Source organism: Arachis duranensis, chromosome 7, assembly GCF_000817695.3.
Source record: "Arachis duranensis cultivar V14167 chromosome 7, aradu.V14167.gnm2.J7QH, whole genome shotgun sequence".
Taxonomy (NCBI): Eukaryota; Viridiplantae; Streptophyta; class Magnoliopsida; order Fabales; family Fabaceae; genus Arachis; species Arachis duranensis.
Window position 1 is genome coordinate 44,534,244 of NC_029778.3, and position 17,059 is coordinate 44,551,302.

Here is a 17,059-nt window from a genome sequence, read left to right on the forward strand (position 1 = left end):
TTCATCACTTATGTATTTTCAATGGTGGAGTTTCTACACACCATAGATTAAGGGTGTGGAGCTCTGCTGTACCTCAAGTTTCAATGCAATTACTACTATTTTCTATTCAATTCGAATTATTCTTATTCTAAGATATTCGTTGCACTTCAACATGATGAATGTGATGATCTGTGACACTCATCATCATTCTCACATATGAACGCGTGACTGACAACCACTTCCGTTCTACCTTAGACCGGGCGCATATCTCTTGGATTCCTTAATCAGAATCTTCATGGTATAAGCTAGAATTGATGGCGGTATTCATGGGAATCCGGAAAGTCTAACCTTGTCTGTGGTATTCCGAGTAGGATTCCGGGATTGAATGACTGTGATGAGCTTTAAACTCGTGATTGCTGGGCGTGATGACAAACGCAAAAGAATCAAGGGATTCTATTCCAACATGATCGAGAACCGACAGATGATTAGCTGTGCTGTGACAGAGCATTTGGACCATTTTCACTGAGAGGATGGGATGTAACCATTGACAACGGTGATGCCCTACATACAGCTTGCCATGGAAAGGAGTAAGAAGGATCGAAGGAAAGCAGTAGGAAAGCAGAGATTCAGAAGGCACAAGCAGCTCCATGTGCTTGTCTGAAATTCCCACCATTAATTTACATAAGTATCTCTATCCTATTTTATTCCTTCGCGTATACTATAATTTCTTAACACAGTTGAATCCGCCTGATTGGGATTTACAAGATGACCATAGCTTGCTTCATACCAACAATCTCTGTGGGATCGACCCTTACTCACGTAAAGTTTATTACTTGGACGACCCAATACACTTGCTGGTTAGTTGTGCAGAGTTGTGACAAAGTGTGATTTATGTTTGAAAGCACCAAGTCTTTGGAGCCATTATTGATGATCACAATTTCGTCCACCATCGTCCAAGTAATACCTGAGCGAGTCAGGGTCGATCCCACGAGGATTGTGACTTGAAGCAAGCTATGGTTCTCTTACAGGTCTTAGTCAGGCAGATCAGAAGGTTGTTAGATTATAGGGAACTATTCATAATTTGTATTCGTAAAACAAGTGTCTTCAGTAATACGAATTATATGATGTGAATAGAGTTAAGAGTTGGAGTTGCTTTGCCTTTCTGAATTAACTCTGGTACTACTACTCTCTTTCCTTGTGATTAATTTCTTCAATGGTAGGTTGTATGTGATTGACACTGTTTGAGCAGCTGCCAATACTCCTCCGAATTCGAACCCTAAGTTTAGTGTGGATCTATCTCTTCTTGAGGGTGAAGCGCGTACAGTCCATTTTCCTTTATGATCCTACTCAAAATGCCACAGACAAGGTCGAATCTTCCGGATCAGAGAATGCTGCATTTATGGATTCTAGCCTCTACCACAGAGACCTTAATCTCCCCAGAAATCGACTGAACTGATGTCTCAAGAAGTCCCCAATGAAGTTGTGATTAGCCATCTGAGTGATGTATATTCAAGGTGTTGGTCGTCCTTGTCCGGTGAAAGACGCATTCTAACCCAAGTAGACGTGGGTGTTTGTCAGGCACGTTCGTTTTAAGTGATGAACAAAGCTAATTGGTTAGATCATCTTATTCACCATGATGAAGTACGAGTATACATCTTAGAATTAATCAAACACGGATCCAAGAGAAACAATAGTACTTTTACTAATTTATAGGACTCAGCAGGGCTCCTCACCTTAACCTAGGAGGTTTAGAAACTTATACTAAAAGTAAAAACACAAAGTGAACAAAAATATGGCAGACCTCCCCTAGTGAGAGGTGTAAAAGTTCTTTAAATACTAGGTTAATAAGTACGGATTACACAGAAAGGGTAAAACAGTCTATTTAGTGCTAAAATCCACTTCTAGAGCCGACTTGGTAGGTGTTTGGGCTGAGTTTTGATGAGATTCACGTGCTATGAGGTTCCTTGAGCGTGGACACCAGCCAGGGGGTCCTCTCTGGGTGTTTGTACATTAGTCTCTGCTCTTTGGGAGCTGGATGCCAGGAAGGAGGCAGGTAGCTGGCGTTGGATGCCAGTTTTGGGCCTTCTAATCCGAAGCAAAGTATGACCTATTATATATTACTAAGAAGCTCTGGAAGTCAGCTTTCCATAGTCGTTGAGAACGCTTTATTTGAACTTCTGTAGCTCCAGAAAAGCTCTTTTGAATGCAGGCAGGTTAGATTTGGACAACATCTGTAGTGCTTTTTCTGTCTCTAAATCAGACTTCTGCTCCAGCTTTTCAATTTCAGCCAAAAATTACCTAAAATTGTCCAAAAATACAAAACCTCATAGTAGAATCAAAAAATGTGAATTTAACACTAAAACATATAAAAAATCAATAAAAACTACTAAAAGCTATATGAAAATGATGTTAAAAAGCGTATAAAAATATCTGCTCATCAATGAGCCGGCATTACCGAACGATGGGGTAGCTCTTATATACGTGAACGGACCTGTGATCATGAATGGTTTTTAACATAGTGATAGTAGTGTAGATATAGTTACAGCTGTTGACGATAAAGAGGGGGAGGATCTAGAGATAGAGATAGAGCAAGATGAGGAGATGGATGAGCCACATGATGATCTACCAAACAGGCAAGTGTAGATATAGACTGATAGCAGTAGGAGCATTCTTTTGATGACTCTGCTGACATTGATTTTTGGTTAGTCTTTCACTTGTGTTAGTACACCCGAGAGCTAAGAAGTATAGGGTGGTTATGCTAGCCTGGGCGCCAGCTTAGTGGCTTTTTGTATGGGCCAGGCCCTGAGAGTGTCGTGTATATATTAGCTATGTATGCTTGACGAGGATGTAAATTGACATGATCTTTTGTAAACGCTATATGTTTTGCTTATAGTGTACATAATGTATATTATCAGTTGTGTTCTGTGTTTCTTTGTGCTTCTTTTATATTTCTATCTATGTATGCTTATTTATATTACTTCATCTATATAAGATAATAAAAAAAGTTACTCATAAAATTGGCAACGTTCTAACAAGAAATAGGGTCATATATTCAATAATAGTTAATAAATAGGAAGAACAAGTTGATGACACTTAGCTCCTTGTATGACCATGGCATACTGGAAGTTGGGTCATTACAATAAAATTCTGCAACTTTGATGCTAAGGCTGCAGGAAAAAAGAGGCTCCTTCAACTGAATGAGCTTTATGAATTTCGAAATTTAGCTTATGAGAGTGCCAAGATCTATAAAGAAAAGACAAAAGTGTAGCATGACAAGAAGATAGCCACCAGAGCTTTTGAGCCAGGTCAGAAAGTTTTACTGTTCAATTCAAGGCTCAAGCTCTTTTTCGGAAAGCTGAAGTCCCGGTGGTGGTCAGGATCGTTTGTGGTAACCAGAGTGTCACCGTATGGTCATGTAGAACTTCATGAGGAGAATTTTGATAGAAACTTCATTGTCAATGGCCAGAAGCTGAAGCACTATCTTGGTGGCGAGGTTGATTGTCAGAGATCCACTCATCTGCTGATTTACCAGAGCTGACCATTAAGCTAGTGACGTTAAATAAGCACTTGTTAAGAGGCAACCTAACTATCAGTATCCTTAGTTTTATAGTTATTTTGATTTTGGTTTAAATGATTTTATTCTAATTTTCTAGAGTTTTCCATCTTTTTTATATGTGTTTTAGTCATGCAAGGTGTTGAAAACAGGAACGAATGGAATCAGAATGAAAAATAGCACACTCTGGGTAGTTAGGGTAGCACAATTTGAAGATGGTTGCTAGAGGATGGTTGGAGTTTATTCAGCACTCTATCATCTCGATGAGCAACCATTCTGAGGTTATTGTTGACCGAGCAATGATGATTCACTGTATCTTGCTCGGGAAGGAGGTGGAGGTGGAACAAGTGATTCAATAGGAGATCTATAATATTGCTGCCAATGCCTCCACCAACGCCAAGCCGGCGTTCTCACACCTAATTTCCCGCCTCTGTGATGCTGCCAGGGTGCAGATTGAGCATGATACACTCATCCCGATCGAGAGGCCCATCTCCAAGAAGACTATGAAGTATGCTCGGGAGTATGCTAGAGCTCCGAAGGAGGATTCGATTCCCCCACCTCAGCCAGAGCAGCCAGTGATTCCTCAGGGACACTATTTTCCTCCATAGGAATATTGGCAGCAGCTGACCTCATCTATTGAGTAGCTAAGGATGCATCATGAGGGGCACAATGCTCTCCTTCAGCAGCTTTTGGAGGAGTAGCAGAGTTAGCAATAAGAGATGGCACAGATGAGGTGGGACTTTGGATTTCAGAGAGGATTCCCGAGAGCTCCATCAGAGGAAGGAGGCAACCACCAGCACGATTGAGGTGGGTGAGTTCTTTTACAATATTTCCCTATTTCTGCTTTATGTTATTATTTCCTATTTTTGGTTAATTGTTTTCAATCCTTTGCATGAGTATTAACAGTTTTAGTTTTTCTATTTCTAGTTAATTGTTTTAATATTTTAATTTTGGTTGAAAAAGTTGTCTCATGTATCAGCATTGAGCTTGAATTTGAAAGAAAAGAGAAAAAGAAAAGAAGTGGTATAATGCATGAGAACTTGAGTTGATATTCTGAATTGTCTTATTTATTTAGATGTGGTGGTATTTATCTGTGATTTTGAACGCATGAAAAGAATAGTGCATATTTGATATTGAGTTAAGGTTATTAATTAGTGAGGTACAAGAATTTAGAGAAGTATTATGATTTTTCTGAATTAAACAAGAAATCAATCCTTGAACCAAAAGAAACAACAAAAAAAAAGAAAATAAAAAGCTAGGTCTAAGGCTCTGAACATCAATGGTTAGGAATGTTAACTATGATCAAAATCTCAAAAGAGTTGTTTTCCTAGCCATATGCTTATGGTGTGAATGTGTCAAGGAATCCTTAAGAAAAAGTACTTAGATTCAAGACCAAGTGCAAATAAAGAATATGCCAAAGGCTCTAAGCACCACTGACTGGAAAAGTTCAAAAGAAAAATTAGAACTCAAAGAGTTCCCCGGTTAAGTGCTTGTGGTATTTTTGTGTCAAGTAAGGCTTAAGACAACACATTTAGAGTCACGGTTAGGCTCACAATGCAAAGCACCAAATAAAAGAACAAAAGAAAGTGTTCTGTTCAATGATTAATCAGAGGTTAAAAATAAGGGAATTCATAATCTTATTTGGATTCTAGTTCCGAAGGACATTAATATTCTTGAGCTTCGAAGGATAGTGAGATGCCAAAACTACTCAGGATCACAGAGTCATTAACCCAACCCAGAAAATGGACACAAGCTTAATGAAAAATTCAATTCACAGGCAAAACTCACTTAGTTTCATACTGTTTTCAGTTGCTTGAGAACAAGCAACAAGTCATGTTTAGTGTTGTGATGCGTGAGCATCTTTTCTATATTTTTATTAGTAATTTAGATATGAATTTATTAAGTTGTACTTAAATTTTAGTGTTTGAAGCCTGTTTGGATGCTACTTTGAAGTGCATTGTGGTTTTATTGATTTCAGAAAAACATACGGGAGAATTTGACAGAGTTCGTGCAGAAGAAAAAGGAGAAAATTTGACTCTGTTGAGCTGGCACCAAATGCACTACCTGGCATTTGGTGCTAGGAACCTCGTAGCGCGTGCAATCCTTCTGTTAAGTTGGCATTAAATGCTACGACCCAACATTTAGCGTTAGGTGCCTCGTAACTAGTGCCAGAGCCACATGCTAGTGTCACTAAACGCCGAGCCTGGCGTTTAGTTCCAGGAAGTCAAAAACAACACAATTCTTCTCTTCCTCAGTGGCGCTAAGCGCTGAGCCTGGCGTTTAGCGCCAGTAGCGCGTACTTGTATTGCAAGGGAGGGCCTCATTGGTTTAGTTTTAATTAATAATTTTTTTATTTTCTTTTCACTATCATTAAAACAAAACACAATCTTTTAGGGCTTAGATTTTATTATTTTATTTTATTTTTCAAATTAATTAGGTTAGATATAAAAGGAAAAAGATTCAGCCTTTCGAGTATTTTAATGAATTAATACTATTGTCATTCTACTTCTAATTAATGCACTGATTTAAATTCAAAGATTACTTTCGTTCTTCATCTTATGAATTTGAGTATATTGGAAGATAGCTCTTTTTCTACATGAATTCTTATTGATTCTTGGAAAAGTTAACTCACTTGAATAATAGCTTGAATGTAATTCCTCCTAAATCACAAATTACATGAACTTAACGTGATATGTGACATATAATCATCTTATCTTTGGGTACCTAAGGTTTATGTGGTTAATAAACTAGAATTGAACTTGACCCTTTAATCTAAATTAAGTGACCAAGGAATCGGCGGTTGATTAGGTTAGATGAGATTAAATCACTAAGGAATTAGGGTTTAATCAACTAAAGTTTTCTATGAATTGAATCTTTCATGATTGGAGTAGTTGGTAAGAATTATTAATCCGGAACAACAAATATCTCTGAAACTTTAACTGTTTTCTCATATACTTTTTACAACCAATTTACTGTCTATTTTCTTAATCCCTGATTTGTTGTTTAATGATTTTGAACCCAAAACACCCCTTTTTGCTTATCTGACTAAGTGAATCGCTCAATTATTGTTGCTTGGTCCATCAATCCTCGTGGGATCGACCCTCATTCACCTGAGGTATTACTTGGTACGACCTGGTGCACTTGCGGGTTCAGTTGTGGTTTTCAAAATCCACACCAAAAAGCTTTACAAATCTTTTTCATTAAGCTAAACTCCATTCATCTTTCTTTTTTTTTAAGGATAAGCAAAGTTTTAAGTTTGTGTTGTGATGACACGTCATCTTAAAGCGATTTTTAGAGTTCTTTTTCATTCATTTTCTCATGATTTAATCAGATTTCTTATGTTTTCTAATAGAATTTAATAAATAATCAAATATTTAGAGTTGGGATAGTGTTTTTATGTTTTTGGGAGTTTTTTGTTCAAAGACAATCAAGAATTGAAGCTGTTTCACAAAGAGAAAACAAAAGCAGTAAAATTGTGGCCTAAAGAATCAGAAGTGTGTCCTAAACGAAAAGAAATAGAAGTAAAAGCAACATGCAAGGACACGCTCAGCATCAACTCCACGCTCCGCGGAAGACCTGCACTCCCGGCATCCTTTATGCATGTTCGGCGGCCTCCCTCTCCACGCCCAGCATGCTCGGCAGCTCCCTTTCGACACCCGGCGGGCTCCTCCTAGGAAGATGGAATTTTGGGTTTTTTTGCCCAACTTTCTTCTAATGAAAGCCTGCATTAAGGATAATTACGACTCTTAGAGGCAACAATTAAAGCCTAAGCTTAATTATCCATATCATTAGAAGTCTTAATCACAATCAGAATGTTAAAGACTCTAAAAGATTAGTTATTAATTCTTTCTAAAAACATAAGGAATTTGGTTCGTTTAGTATTTGAATTGAATTATTATTTTGAATTTGAAATTGAAGCCAGTAAGTAGTACCTTATCTTTCTCGCTAGAAGATAAGTAGTTATCTTATCTTTCTCTTCGAAAGATGAGATTAGAATAGTTTGAATTTGAATTCTAGAATTTAGGATATAAATAAGTGAACCTTGTTCACAGGGAGTGATATCGAACTCCTCCGTAATCTTTTTTCATTGTTTTTTTTCTTTTTTATGGGTAACTAATCATTTGTCAAATGGTTAGGAACTCTGTATATGTTTTCTATAGGTTATTAATATACGTTTATTTTATTTTAAAGTTTTGCATTGATCTATTTTATGATTGAGTTATTCCTTCTTCATTCGGATTAATAGTATCAAAAGGTACGCTAATCTCTTTTGAATTCTTTTATTGAATTAGAAAATTTGATATTTGAATTAAAGTTTTAAAACTCTTTCACATGACTCTTTGAATTCGGTTAGGAATAGTGGTTCAATTAGTATGCGACATATGCATGATTTTCCATCACTCTAATTTTGAATAAGTGATATATAATTCGGATTAGAACAACTTTTAAAAATTGTGTTTTCTTCTAAGATTTAACTGGACAGGACTAGCTGAAATACGTGACATATAATTCGACCTAATGACTATTTTTAAATCTTATTTGAATCTAAATCAGTTTTTGTGCTTAATCTCTTGATTAATTAATTGATGACTAATTAATGCTTGAAAAACTTAGGAGTCAAGGAATTGAAAATCAATTACTAAAGATTTATCGTGAAAGATCTGTACACACTTCAAGATAAGTAAACAAGCTAGTTTCTCTAAAAACATAAACATCTCCAAAACCCATGACTCTCACTATCATTATCTTCTCTCAAATCAATACTCAAGCTCTCTGCTTGTGGTATTCAAGCACTCAAGACTCTAAGATTCCTCATCAATGCAGGTTATTTTAATCTAATTAAGTATTTAATCTAATATTTGCTTGCTCAATCTTTTAATTTTCGTGGGAACAATATCCACTCACTATGGTATTACTTGAACGATCAAGTACATTTGCTAGTATTCATGAGCTTTAATTTTCGCTCATCAACCATTGCCAACCCTATTGGGCCACTAACTTCTTTCAACTGGAAGCTTTGAGTCTTCATAACATTATCAACTGTATTCGACATGGTCGTATAAATATCCCAGGATCGGTTTATTAACATAAGTTTCCCAGCAAAACATATCAAGACTTCTCAAAGAACTGCAACAATAATATAGTTTTTTCGTTAAAAGAAAATGTAAACGTCTAAGGTTAACAAAGTAGTTACATTAGCTTAGTGGTCAACACGAAACTTAAAACATCATCCGGTGCATTAAGGTGCTAATTGAACGCTTTGCAAATTATACTCGAAAACGCTAAAAGCTACTCCTATTGATTCCACCAAACAAAATTTATGAAGACGAACAAAATGAGCTAATGAAATCCTAAAACCCAGTTCAATATTTTAACAACATTATTTTCTGGCATCATCGGTGCCAAACCAAATGCAATATACAAATGACATGAAGAGAATATTTTATTATCAACATCATACCACCCATAACCCCAGGGTAGTAAATCATACAGCAACTTAGATGTATGAAATTATTTTGAAATAGATTACAATGTACAAGGAAAGGGAGAATAGGGCAAATATGTGTTGCCAGAAGAGAAGCGCTGAAGCTTCACTAACTGCATAGCCCCGCAAGCTGGCAATCGCTCCCAGTAAAATAGCACTTGGTGTAGTATACTGTAACAAAAGCACAAATCTGAACATGGCATCAGGCTCACCCAAGAAATTTAGCTTATCTGACAATGTCACAATCCCAATTCCCAGAAGAGGAAGAACCAGGAGTCTTGCCACAATTATACCAATCGTAGTTCTAAGTCCAAGTTTCGACTCATTTGGACCTTCAGCAAGCATGCCCCCCAATACGAGCATCACAGAAGGTACCATTGCCCCACCTAAAATCTCTAAGCTGTCTGTAATGAATAACAATGGTGCATCAAATCCAAAGAACAAAGCTTTCAGTTGAGGTATCATTCCAATGAAGATAGCCAATAGAGATGCAATTGTTGGGGGTTGAAGTATGTGCTGAATTGGTGTTTGTTCAGCAACAATTCGAATTCTTCTAACAACTCTAGGTTCCGCCAAACACCTAATAGACCTAGGACTGTTCCCACCACTGCTTTCCGCTGTAATCTCGAGATCTGGTACAGTAGATGACGATATTCCTGAGATGCTCTTAAAAACCCTGGCAATAAAAGGAGTCTTAGAATGTTCAGTCTCTTTATCCTCAATTCCAGGCCACTCAGCTTCAACAAGAAGCGGCCTACTGATATCGTTAAGTCTCTGTTCCTCAATCTCATTCCCTTCCTCGACAATCTCATAATACTGCATAGGAGGCTCCATCATGTGATAGACAAAGGTGTATACAAGAATCACAGCAACCCATTGTGAAAAGGACACATAAGATACCCCTCTTGAGTTGCAGTGAGATCCAAATGGGTTATCCTTACTATGGCAAACGGATCCAACCAAGGCAAGGGGAAGATTCCCGGTGTTCCCAAACCCTGTCATTATAATAGTAAATCTGGTTAACTCCGGCGGAGGGCGACATATGACAACCACCAAGAACCCGAGTAAGCACCCCAAAGCAGTACTGACAAGCACATTTACAGGTATAAACCACCATTCCAGAAAGTTCTGAAGAGTAATGCTTCCCCCGAGCTCGGTGAATATAAGGCAGGGCAAGAACAGAGCAAAAACAAGTTTACTAAGGAGTCTAAATGTGGCTCTGGGGATGAATTGCATTCTAGGGTTTGCAAGAAATAGTCCTATAACAGTAAGACATAGCAGCTTCAACAAAGGGACTATAGCACTTGCTAGATCCGCACCGCCGGACCTCATATTAAAGTTTTCATATAAACCAGCACTGCCTCCCGACATGTTCCCCCTTCCTGCAATAAATCACAGCGTTAAGTAGTGAACACAAAAATCATTTTTCCAAGTTATTTTTTCTTTATCGCCCAATAAACAATCAAGAGAAAAATAACCCATGGATAGTATTCAAACTATTAAATTATACGAAGACAAAATCATGAATTCATGATTCCAATTTCCAACAATCACTTGATCAAAGTCAATAGTACAAAATAATCAAAAACCAATGATACCAGTTGCTAATCAGAAGAAAACCTAGGTGTAACGGATCAATAACCATAAAATCAGTGAAGAAGACACAAAGGTCCCACCAAGCTGAACTCAAGTTCAAGTCACAAACATACACAGTAATTATTTTTCACAGCACCTAACAAATGATAATTATAATTGTAACTGCAAACTTACACAGTTCATGTTTAGAGAATGGAATTGAAGCGCAGTGAAAATTAAAATCTCGAGAAAGTTCTAAAGCTAATGTTGATATTTACCTGTGGAATGGAATCTGATGCAGCTATCTACAGGACTGTGTGCACTGCACAAACAAGGCAGCAAGCGAGTTCGATTTTCTGCTTTCTCTAACACTGAAACGAAGGAAAAATTCGAGAAGGTTCAGCTCCAAACGACAGCTTTTCTGACAATTAGTGTTTGTAGCCGCCGGCTCTGAGCTCAAGAGAAACGTCAAAAGGAGGACGGTAGCAGCGCCGGCGAGGGGAGCGGAGGAGCACAGTTTTGAAGGCCGGCAACAGTGGCCCAAGAGTGATGTGATTAGGGCAAATTCTGTCTTGGAAATTATTGGGAAATTTGTAAGATCTGGATTCCTGCCTGTGTTCTCTTGCATTTTCTTTTCTTTTTAAATTAAAAAAAAAAGTAAAACCATAGTTATCAAAATTGAATCCGTGATTAATTAGTAAAAAATATAAAATAGTAGTTTGGTCTTTAAATGATAAAAAATATAAAATAATAAAGAATTAAGTAAAGTGACTATTAAATTCTTAAAATTTTTTACTTTAGATTAATGAGCCCTTGAAAAAATAAGGTACTCATGGTGATGTTTATATGTTCTTATTCATTAGTTCTAAGTCAAAAATTGGAAGACCTATTATTTAATTTAATACTCTAAAAAATTTAAAATAAATATCTTCACCAATATTTTAATATATAAATGTAAATATTTAAATACTTATTTTAATAATTCTATAAATTCTAAAGAATTATAAANTAAAATAATCCATTTATGTATGTATATAATATATATAATAATTAGCACATGAAGTAGTAAAGGGACATAATAGTTTGGTGGAATGTCTTGTTGGAACCTAGCAAGGGACACAGGTTTGAACCTCTCTACATGTATTTTTGAATATTGGATCCAATATTCAAAAGCTAGAGGAGCTCTAGAGCACCAAAGACCTGCGATTGCTAGGAGCATCGTAGGACTGGTTGATTCTGGACAGTTTAGTTTTGTCTTTAGTCTAAATTTTCAATCGAATAAGCCAGATTATCGGTTCATCAAAATTTCAGTCGAACCGGTCAGTTTGGTCCGGTTCTTACAACTATGGAATCCCATCCCGAGAACTAGACCAACCCTTCCGGTCGGATTAGAAACTCGATGAACCGGTAACAAATTCGGTCCGAATGAGCTAGCTAACCGAACAAGGAAGAGAACCGGCAAGGCCCGATTTGAACCGATCGGGTTTGACGAAAACCGGAAAATCGGCGGGTTTGAAAAAACCCGGACTAGTTCGGACTATTTTTTTCTTCAAGTGAAACGATGTCGTTTCCATTATTTAAAAGAAATTTAAAGGCTGAAAGCCTGAAACCGTAACTCGATTCCCACTTCCCAGTTCCCACACGGCCACACCCAAAGTCCAAATTCCAAATGGCTGAGACTGAAAGAGACCTGTTCAGGTTCATCCATTCTCGCACCACCCGACGGTCCTGACCATATATAGCCAGCGCTACCTCCACTGAATGGTGCAACGTCGTTGGCTACTGCTACACATAGTCATCGCCTTAGTGGCCCCTATGTAGCTCGGCTCATCTTCTTCTGTCCTGTGCCATTGTGTGTCGGCTGTCGTCCTCCTTTTGCCGGTCCGGTAATCCAATCGTCCCTGTCGTTGTCGTCGGCGCCGTGCTTCTTCTCCAGTCTCCCTTTTCTCTGCCGGCGATTCATTAGCCATAAGGTACGTATTTTTATTTTTTTTTAAGTTATTCAATATTTCAAATTTTCAATAATTTATTACTTCAGTTAGAGTTAATTGATTAATGATGTTGATTATCTATATTGATTATATTTAGTTGATTATAAGTTTATAACTTGTTGATTTTTGTTAGATTGTTCAATTTTTTGTTTTATGTTGTTGGTGTAATATATTGTTGATTATAGTGTAATATATTCTTGTTATATGTAATATATTGTTGTTATATTTGGTTGCTATTGTATATTATTCTTAGTAGATTATTGTTGTATCTTATTCTGGTAGATAGATTAGTCATTTAGTCTTGGTTGATTAGGAATTTAGGATAGCTTCATCAAATATACCATCAGAAACATCAACTTCCCAAGAACAAGGATCAACTCCTGATGCAACAAGTGGAACCCAAAAAAATAGTAATAGAGGAAAAACTGATCTTGCATGGGGCCATTGTAAACAAGTTATGGATAAAGAAAAACTGTTCTGTTATGTATGTATTGCGAGAAGCTTATTAGGGGTGGAGGAATTAACTGGGTTAAGCATCATTTGGCTGGAAAAGGTGGAGATATTGAGGTATGTCAAAAGATGCCAGCTGTAGTAGTTAGACACTAATTCAATCAAAACATTGAAGATCTTCGAACCAAGAAAAGAAAAAGTCAAGAAGAATATGCAGAAAGTTATAATGCTTGTGATAAAGTTGAAAGAGAATTTGATGAGATTAAACGTAATGAGATGCGACAACAACAAAAATCAAGGCTTCCAGCACCTAGCTCTAGAAAAGAAAAACAACTCAAGGGATTACAATCTTTTTTTCCATTGACAGCAACACCTGGAGCTCAACCAACTATCAAAAGTGTTCTCCAAAGTAAATAAATTGTGAAGAATTGTGATATTGCTATTGCGAGATAGATAATGGATGCCTCTGTGCCATTTAATGCAGTTAATTCAGCTTATTATCAGCCGATGATCGATGCTATTGCAAACATGGGTGCATGGTATAAATGTCCAAATTATAGAAGAGTTCGTGGATATTTGTTGAGTAAATTAGTGAAGATATAAAGAAAATGATTGAAGATTATCGTGAGATTTGGAAACAAACTGGATGTACTATCATGGCCGATGGATAGAGTGATCGTTGTAAGCATACTTTAATTGATTTCTTGGTTTATTGTCCTAAAGGAACTATTTTTCTAAAGGCATTTGATGCTTCTCATGTCTCGAAATTGCTGATGATTTGTTTAAGTTGCTTAGGGATGTTGTATTATTTGTTGGTCTTGAAAATGTTTTACATGTAGTGACAGATAATGTTGTAAATTACGTTGCCACTAGAAAGTTGTTGGAATCAGAATTTCCTAGATTGTATTGGTCTCTTTGTGCAGCATATTGTGTTAATTTGATGTCAGGATATTAGAAAGTTAGAGGAAGTGAGTGAAATTGTGTCACAAGTTTCAATGATTACGAAGTATATCTATAATCATTGCCATCCTTTGAACTTGATGAAAAAGTTCACATGCGAACGAGAAATACTTTGTCCAGCTCCAACTCGATTTGCCAATAATTTCATTACTTTGCAAAGTATTTTAGCTTAAAAGAATGCATTAAGAGCTATGGTGACATTTAAAGAATGGACAAGCTTAGCTTACTCTAAAGAAACCAAAGCTAAAAAGTTTGTGGATCAAGTCTTAGATTCTATATTTTGGAATCAATGCACTAATATTGTTAAGCTTATTGAGCCACTTGTTCGTGTATTGCGTATTATGAATAGTGAAGATAGAGCTGCAATGGATTTTCTTTATCAAGCTATTGATAAGGCTAGGAAAGAGATGGTGAAGAGGTTTCAAAAAAGAAAGAGGGTTGTTAATCCTTATTTGAAGATTTTAGATACACGTTGGGATTTACAACTTCGAAAAAGTCTTCATGCTACTTGTTATTGGTTAAATCCAACTTTTTGATTTAATGCTGTAGAATTTAAAAAGCACAAGCAAACAACTTTTGGCTTACTAGATTTTATTGAGAGATATGCTTACAGTGATGCAGATTTAAATTTTAAATTGACAAGTGAGATGAGAATCTTTAAGAATGCTGAACAAGACTTCGGAAGACAGTCTGCAATATGTGAGCGAAGCATAGTGATGCTTGGTAAATTGCTTATTAGAATTAGTTTTTTATGATTGTGATATGTTTACGATTTGATTTTTATGATTGCGATATATTATTTCCTTTTTATGTTAAGATCAATGGTGGGAATCTTATGGATGTGGAGCACCAAACTTGCAAAAGTTAGCGATTCGTGTTTTGAGTCAAACTATTAGTTCTTCAGGTTGTGAGCATAACTAGAGCATTTTCGAACACATTCACTCAAAGAAAAGGAATCGATTAGAGCATAAAAAAATTAATGATCTTGTTTATGTTCATTAAAACTTAAGGCTATAACAAAAGTACTTTTTTAATATTCTTTCTTGAAGGCATTATTTTAAATTTTTAGTCATAATAAGAATAATCAAGTTAATTGATAATATAAGAACCGAATGAGAAAGCAAAGTTATGATCTACTTTGTCTTGATGCGTTTGAGGATCATTTGAAATGGATAATGGAAGATTCACCACCATTTTTAACTCCTGAAGAAATTGATGCTTTACGGAATAATCTTGCAAATATGTATCTTCAATCAGTTTTAGATGATTTGGGTATGTTTTTGTTAGGGTTGATTTTGTAATGCTTTAACCAAATATTTTGTCTTATTATTGATTATGATTTGTGAAACATTATTGAAATGCTAGATCAATTGAATTTGGAAGATGACCGAGATGATGATGAAACTAATAATAATTCTATGAAAAATGCAAATCAGAATGAAACCAATCAGGATGTAGCTCTAGATTTGTTAAATGAAGAAAGATATCCAGATATTGAAATTACTCCTTGGATATAATCCATGGATTGTTATTTTTACTGTGTTAAATTGATATACTAATGTAATAGTACAAACAAATTTTATATTTATTTTCGTATTATTTATTTTTAGAATTAAAGACTTAATGTTTCTTAAAAGGAAAATTCTAAGGTGCTGAAGGAAAGATGCTTCATTACCTATGAAATGCACTTGTCATTCGTGGGTGTATCAGCCATGGCTCAGCAGGAGTAAGAAATAGTATGTACGGGTCCTCTAATGACAGAGGATGAAGGTAACAGTTGATGTTAATTAATTGAGTTAATTAAAGTAATTATAATATTAATTATGTGTGTACGTAGTGGGCTACAGGGTTTTAAATGGAATGGTGTGAACCTTACATTTTTGCTTGAGGGGTTTTGGACCGTAACTTTTATTGTTTTGATTTGAGTGTGAAAATTAGATTTTGGATTTGAAATTTGAGTTGGATATGAAGAAAGCTGGCTAGACTACCAGAGGTAGGACCAAAAAGAAAGTTGGGCTATGTTAAGAAATTTGTTATGGATTAAGAAAAAAAAAGTTGTAATGAAAGTTGCATGAAGGAGTGAAGAAAAAAAAATGTTGCTTGAAAGAAAGAATAAAGTAGTCTTTAGCCCTGACACAAAAAAATAGTCTTTAACATTATTGAATAAAGGTCTGTTAGTGTTACAAAGTATAGGATTATAGTTCAGGAGTGAGGGATTAGGGCTTAGGATTAAAGTTAGAGTTTTTTTAATGTTTAGGGTGTAAGAGTTTGTAGACATGAATCTTTAGGATTGAGGATTTATGGTCGATGGTGGTGAAATGAGAAAGTTTTCATGTTAGAGACTAGTATACCCTATAGTAGAGGGTGCTTGGGTGATAGGGTTTAGGGTTTAGTTATAAAGTTAACGTTGCATAATTTATAGTTGAGTGGATAGGGTTTTAAAATGTATACATTAAGATTTAGGTTAGAGTTTAGAATTTAAAATTTTTGTTCTGGAATTTAGTATAACGTTTGTGATATAAAAAAGTAGTGTTTAATGGTTTGGAATATTTTATGCATAATTTGAGAGACTGAGGGTTTATATGTACTAGAGTTTAGGGTTTACAGTTTGTGGTTATGGGTTGAAAATGAGAATGGTTAGCTGAGAATTTAGGATTTAATATGTGTGATGAAGGTCTCTTGGGTGAGTTTAGTTGGGTGATTGGAAATGAGAGTGGTTAGTAGATGATTGAGAATTTAACATGTGTAACGAAGATCTTTTGCATAAGGTTAAGGGTTAGGCATCTAGAATTTAAGATTTTTCATTTGAAAATATAAATATTAAAAAAATAAAGATAATTGGTCATTGATTTTTTTATTTTTAATAATTATTAACGAAATAAAATAAGTTTTTATACATGACGCAATGGTGGATCAAGTTTAGGGTTGTGAATACATTCTTGTAAGGGCTTTGGGCTCCTTATTTACACTGACGCGATGATGGTGGATTAAAAAACACTTAATTTAGGGAATTGAAATTATTTTTTTGTCCGAATTAGACAGGTTGAAGATTTTAGAGCCCACTTG

The 17,059-nt window shown here is 35.8% G+C and overlaps 1 protein-coding gene across 1 annotated transcript; it reads right to left on the reverse strand.

Moving 5' to 3' along the window:
• Positions 1 to 8,868: 8,868 nt before the first annotated feature.
• LOC107458880 (protein PIN-LIKES 2) lies at positions 8,869 to 11,221 on the reverse strand. The gene is made up of 2 exons (XM_016077093.3): positions 10,871 to 11,221; positions 8,869 to 10,399 (listed from the first exon to the last, which is right to left on the reverse strand). The coding sequence occupies exon 2, from the start codon at positions 10,386 to 10,388 to the stop codon at positions 9,030 to 9,032; it is 1,359 nt and encodes a 452-aa protein (XP_015932579.1). The 5' UTR covers positions 10,389 to 10,399; positions 10,871 to 11,221; the 3' UTR covers positions 8,869 to 9,029.
• Positions 11,222 to 17,059: the final 5,838 nt, after the last annotated feature.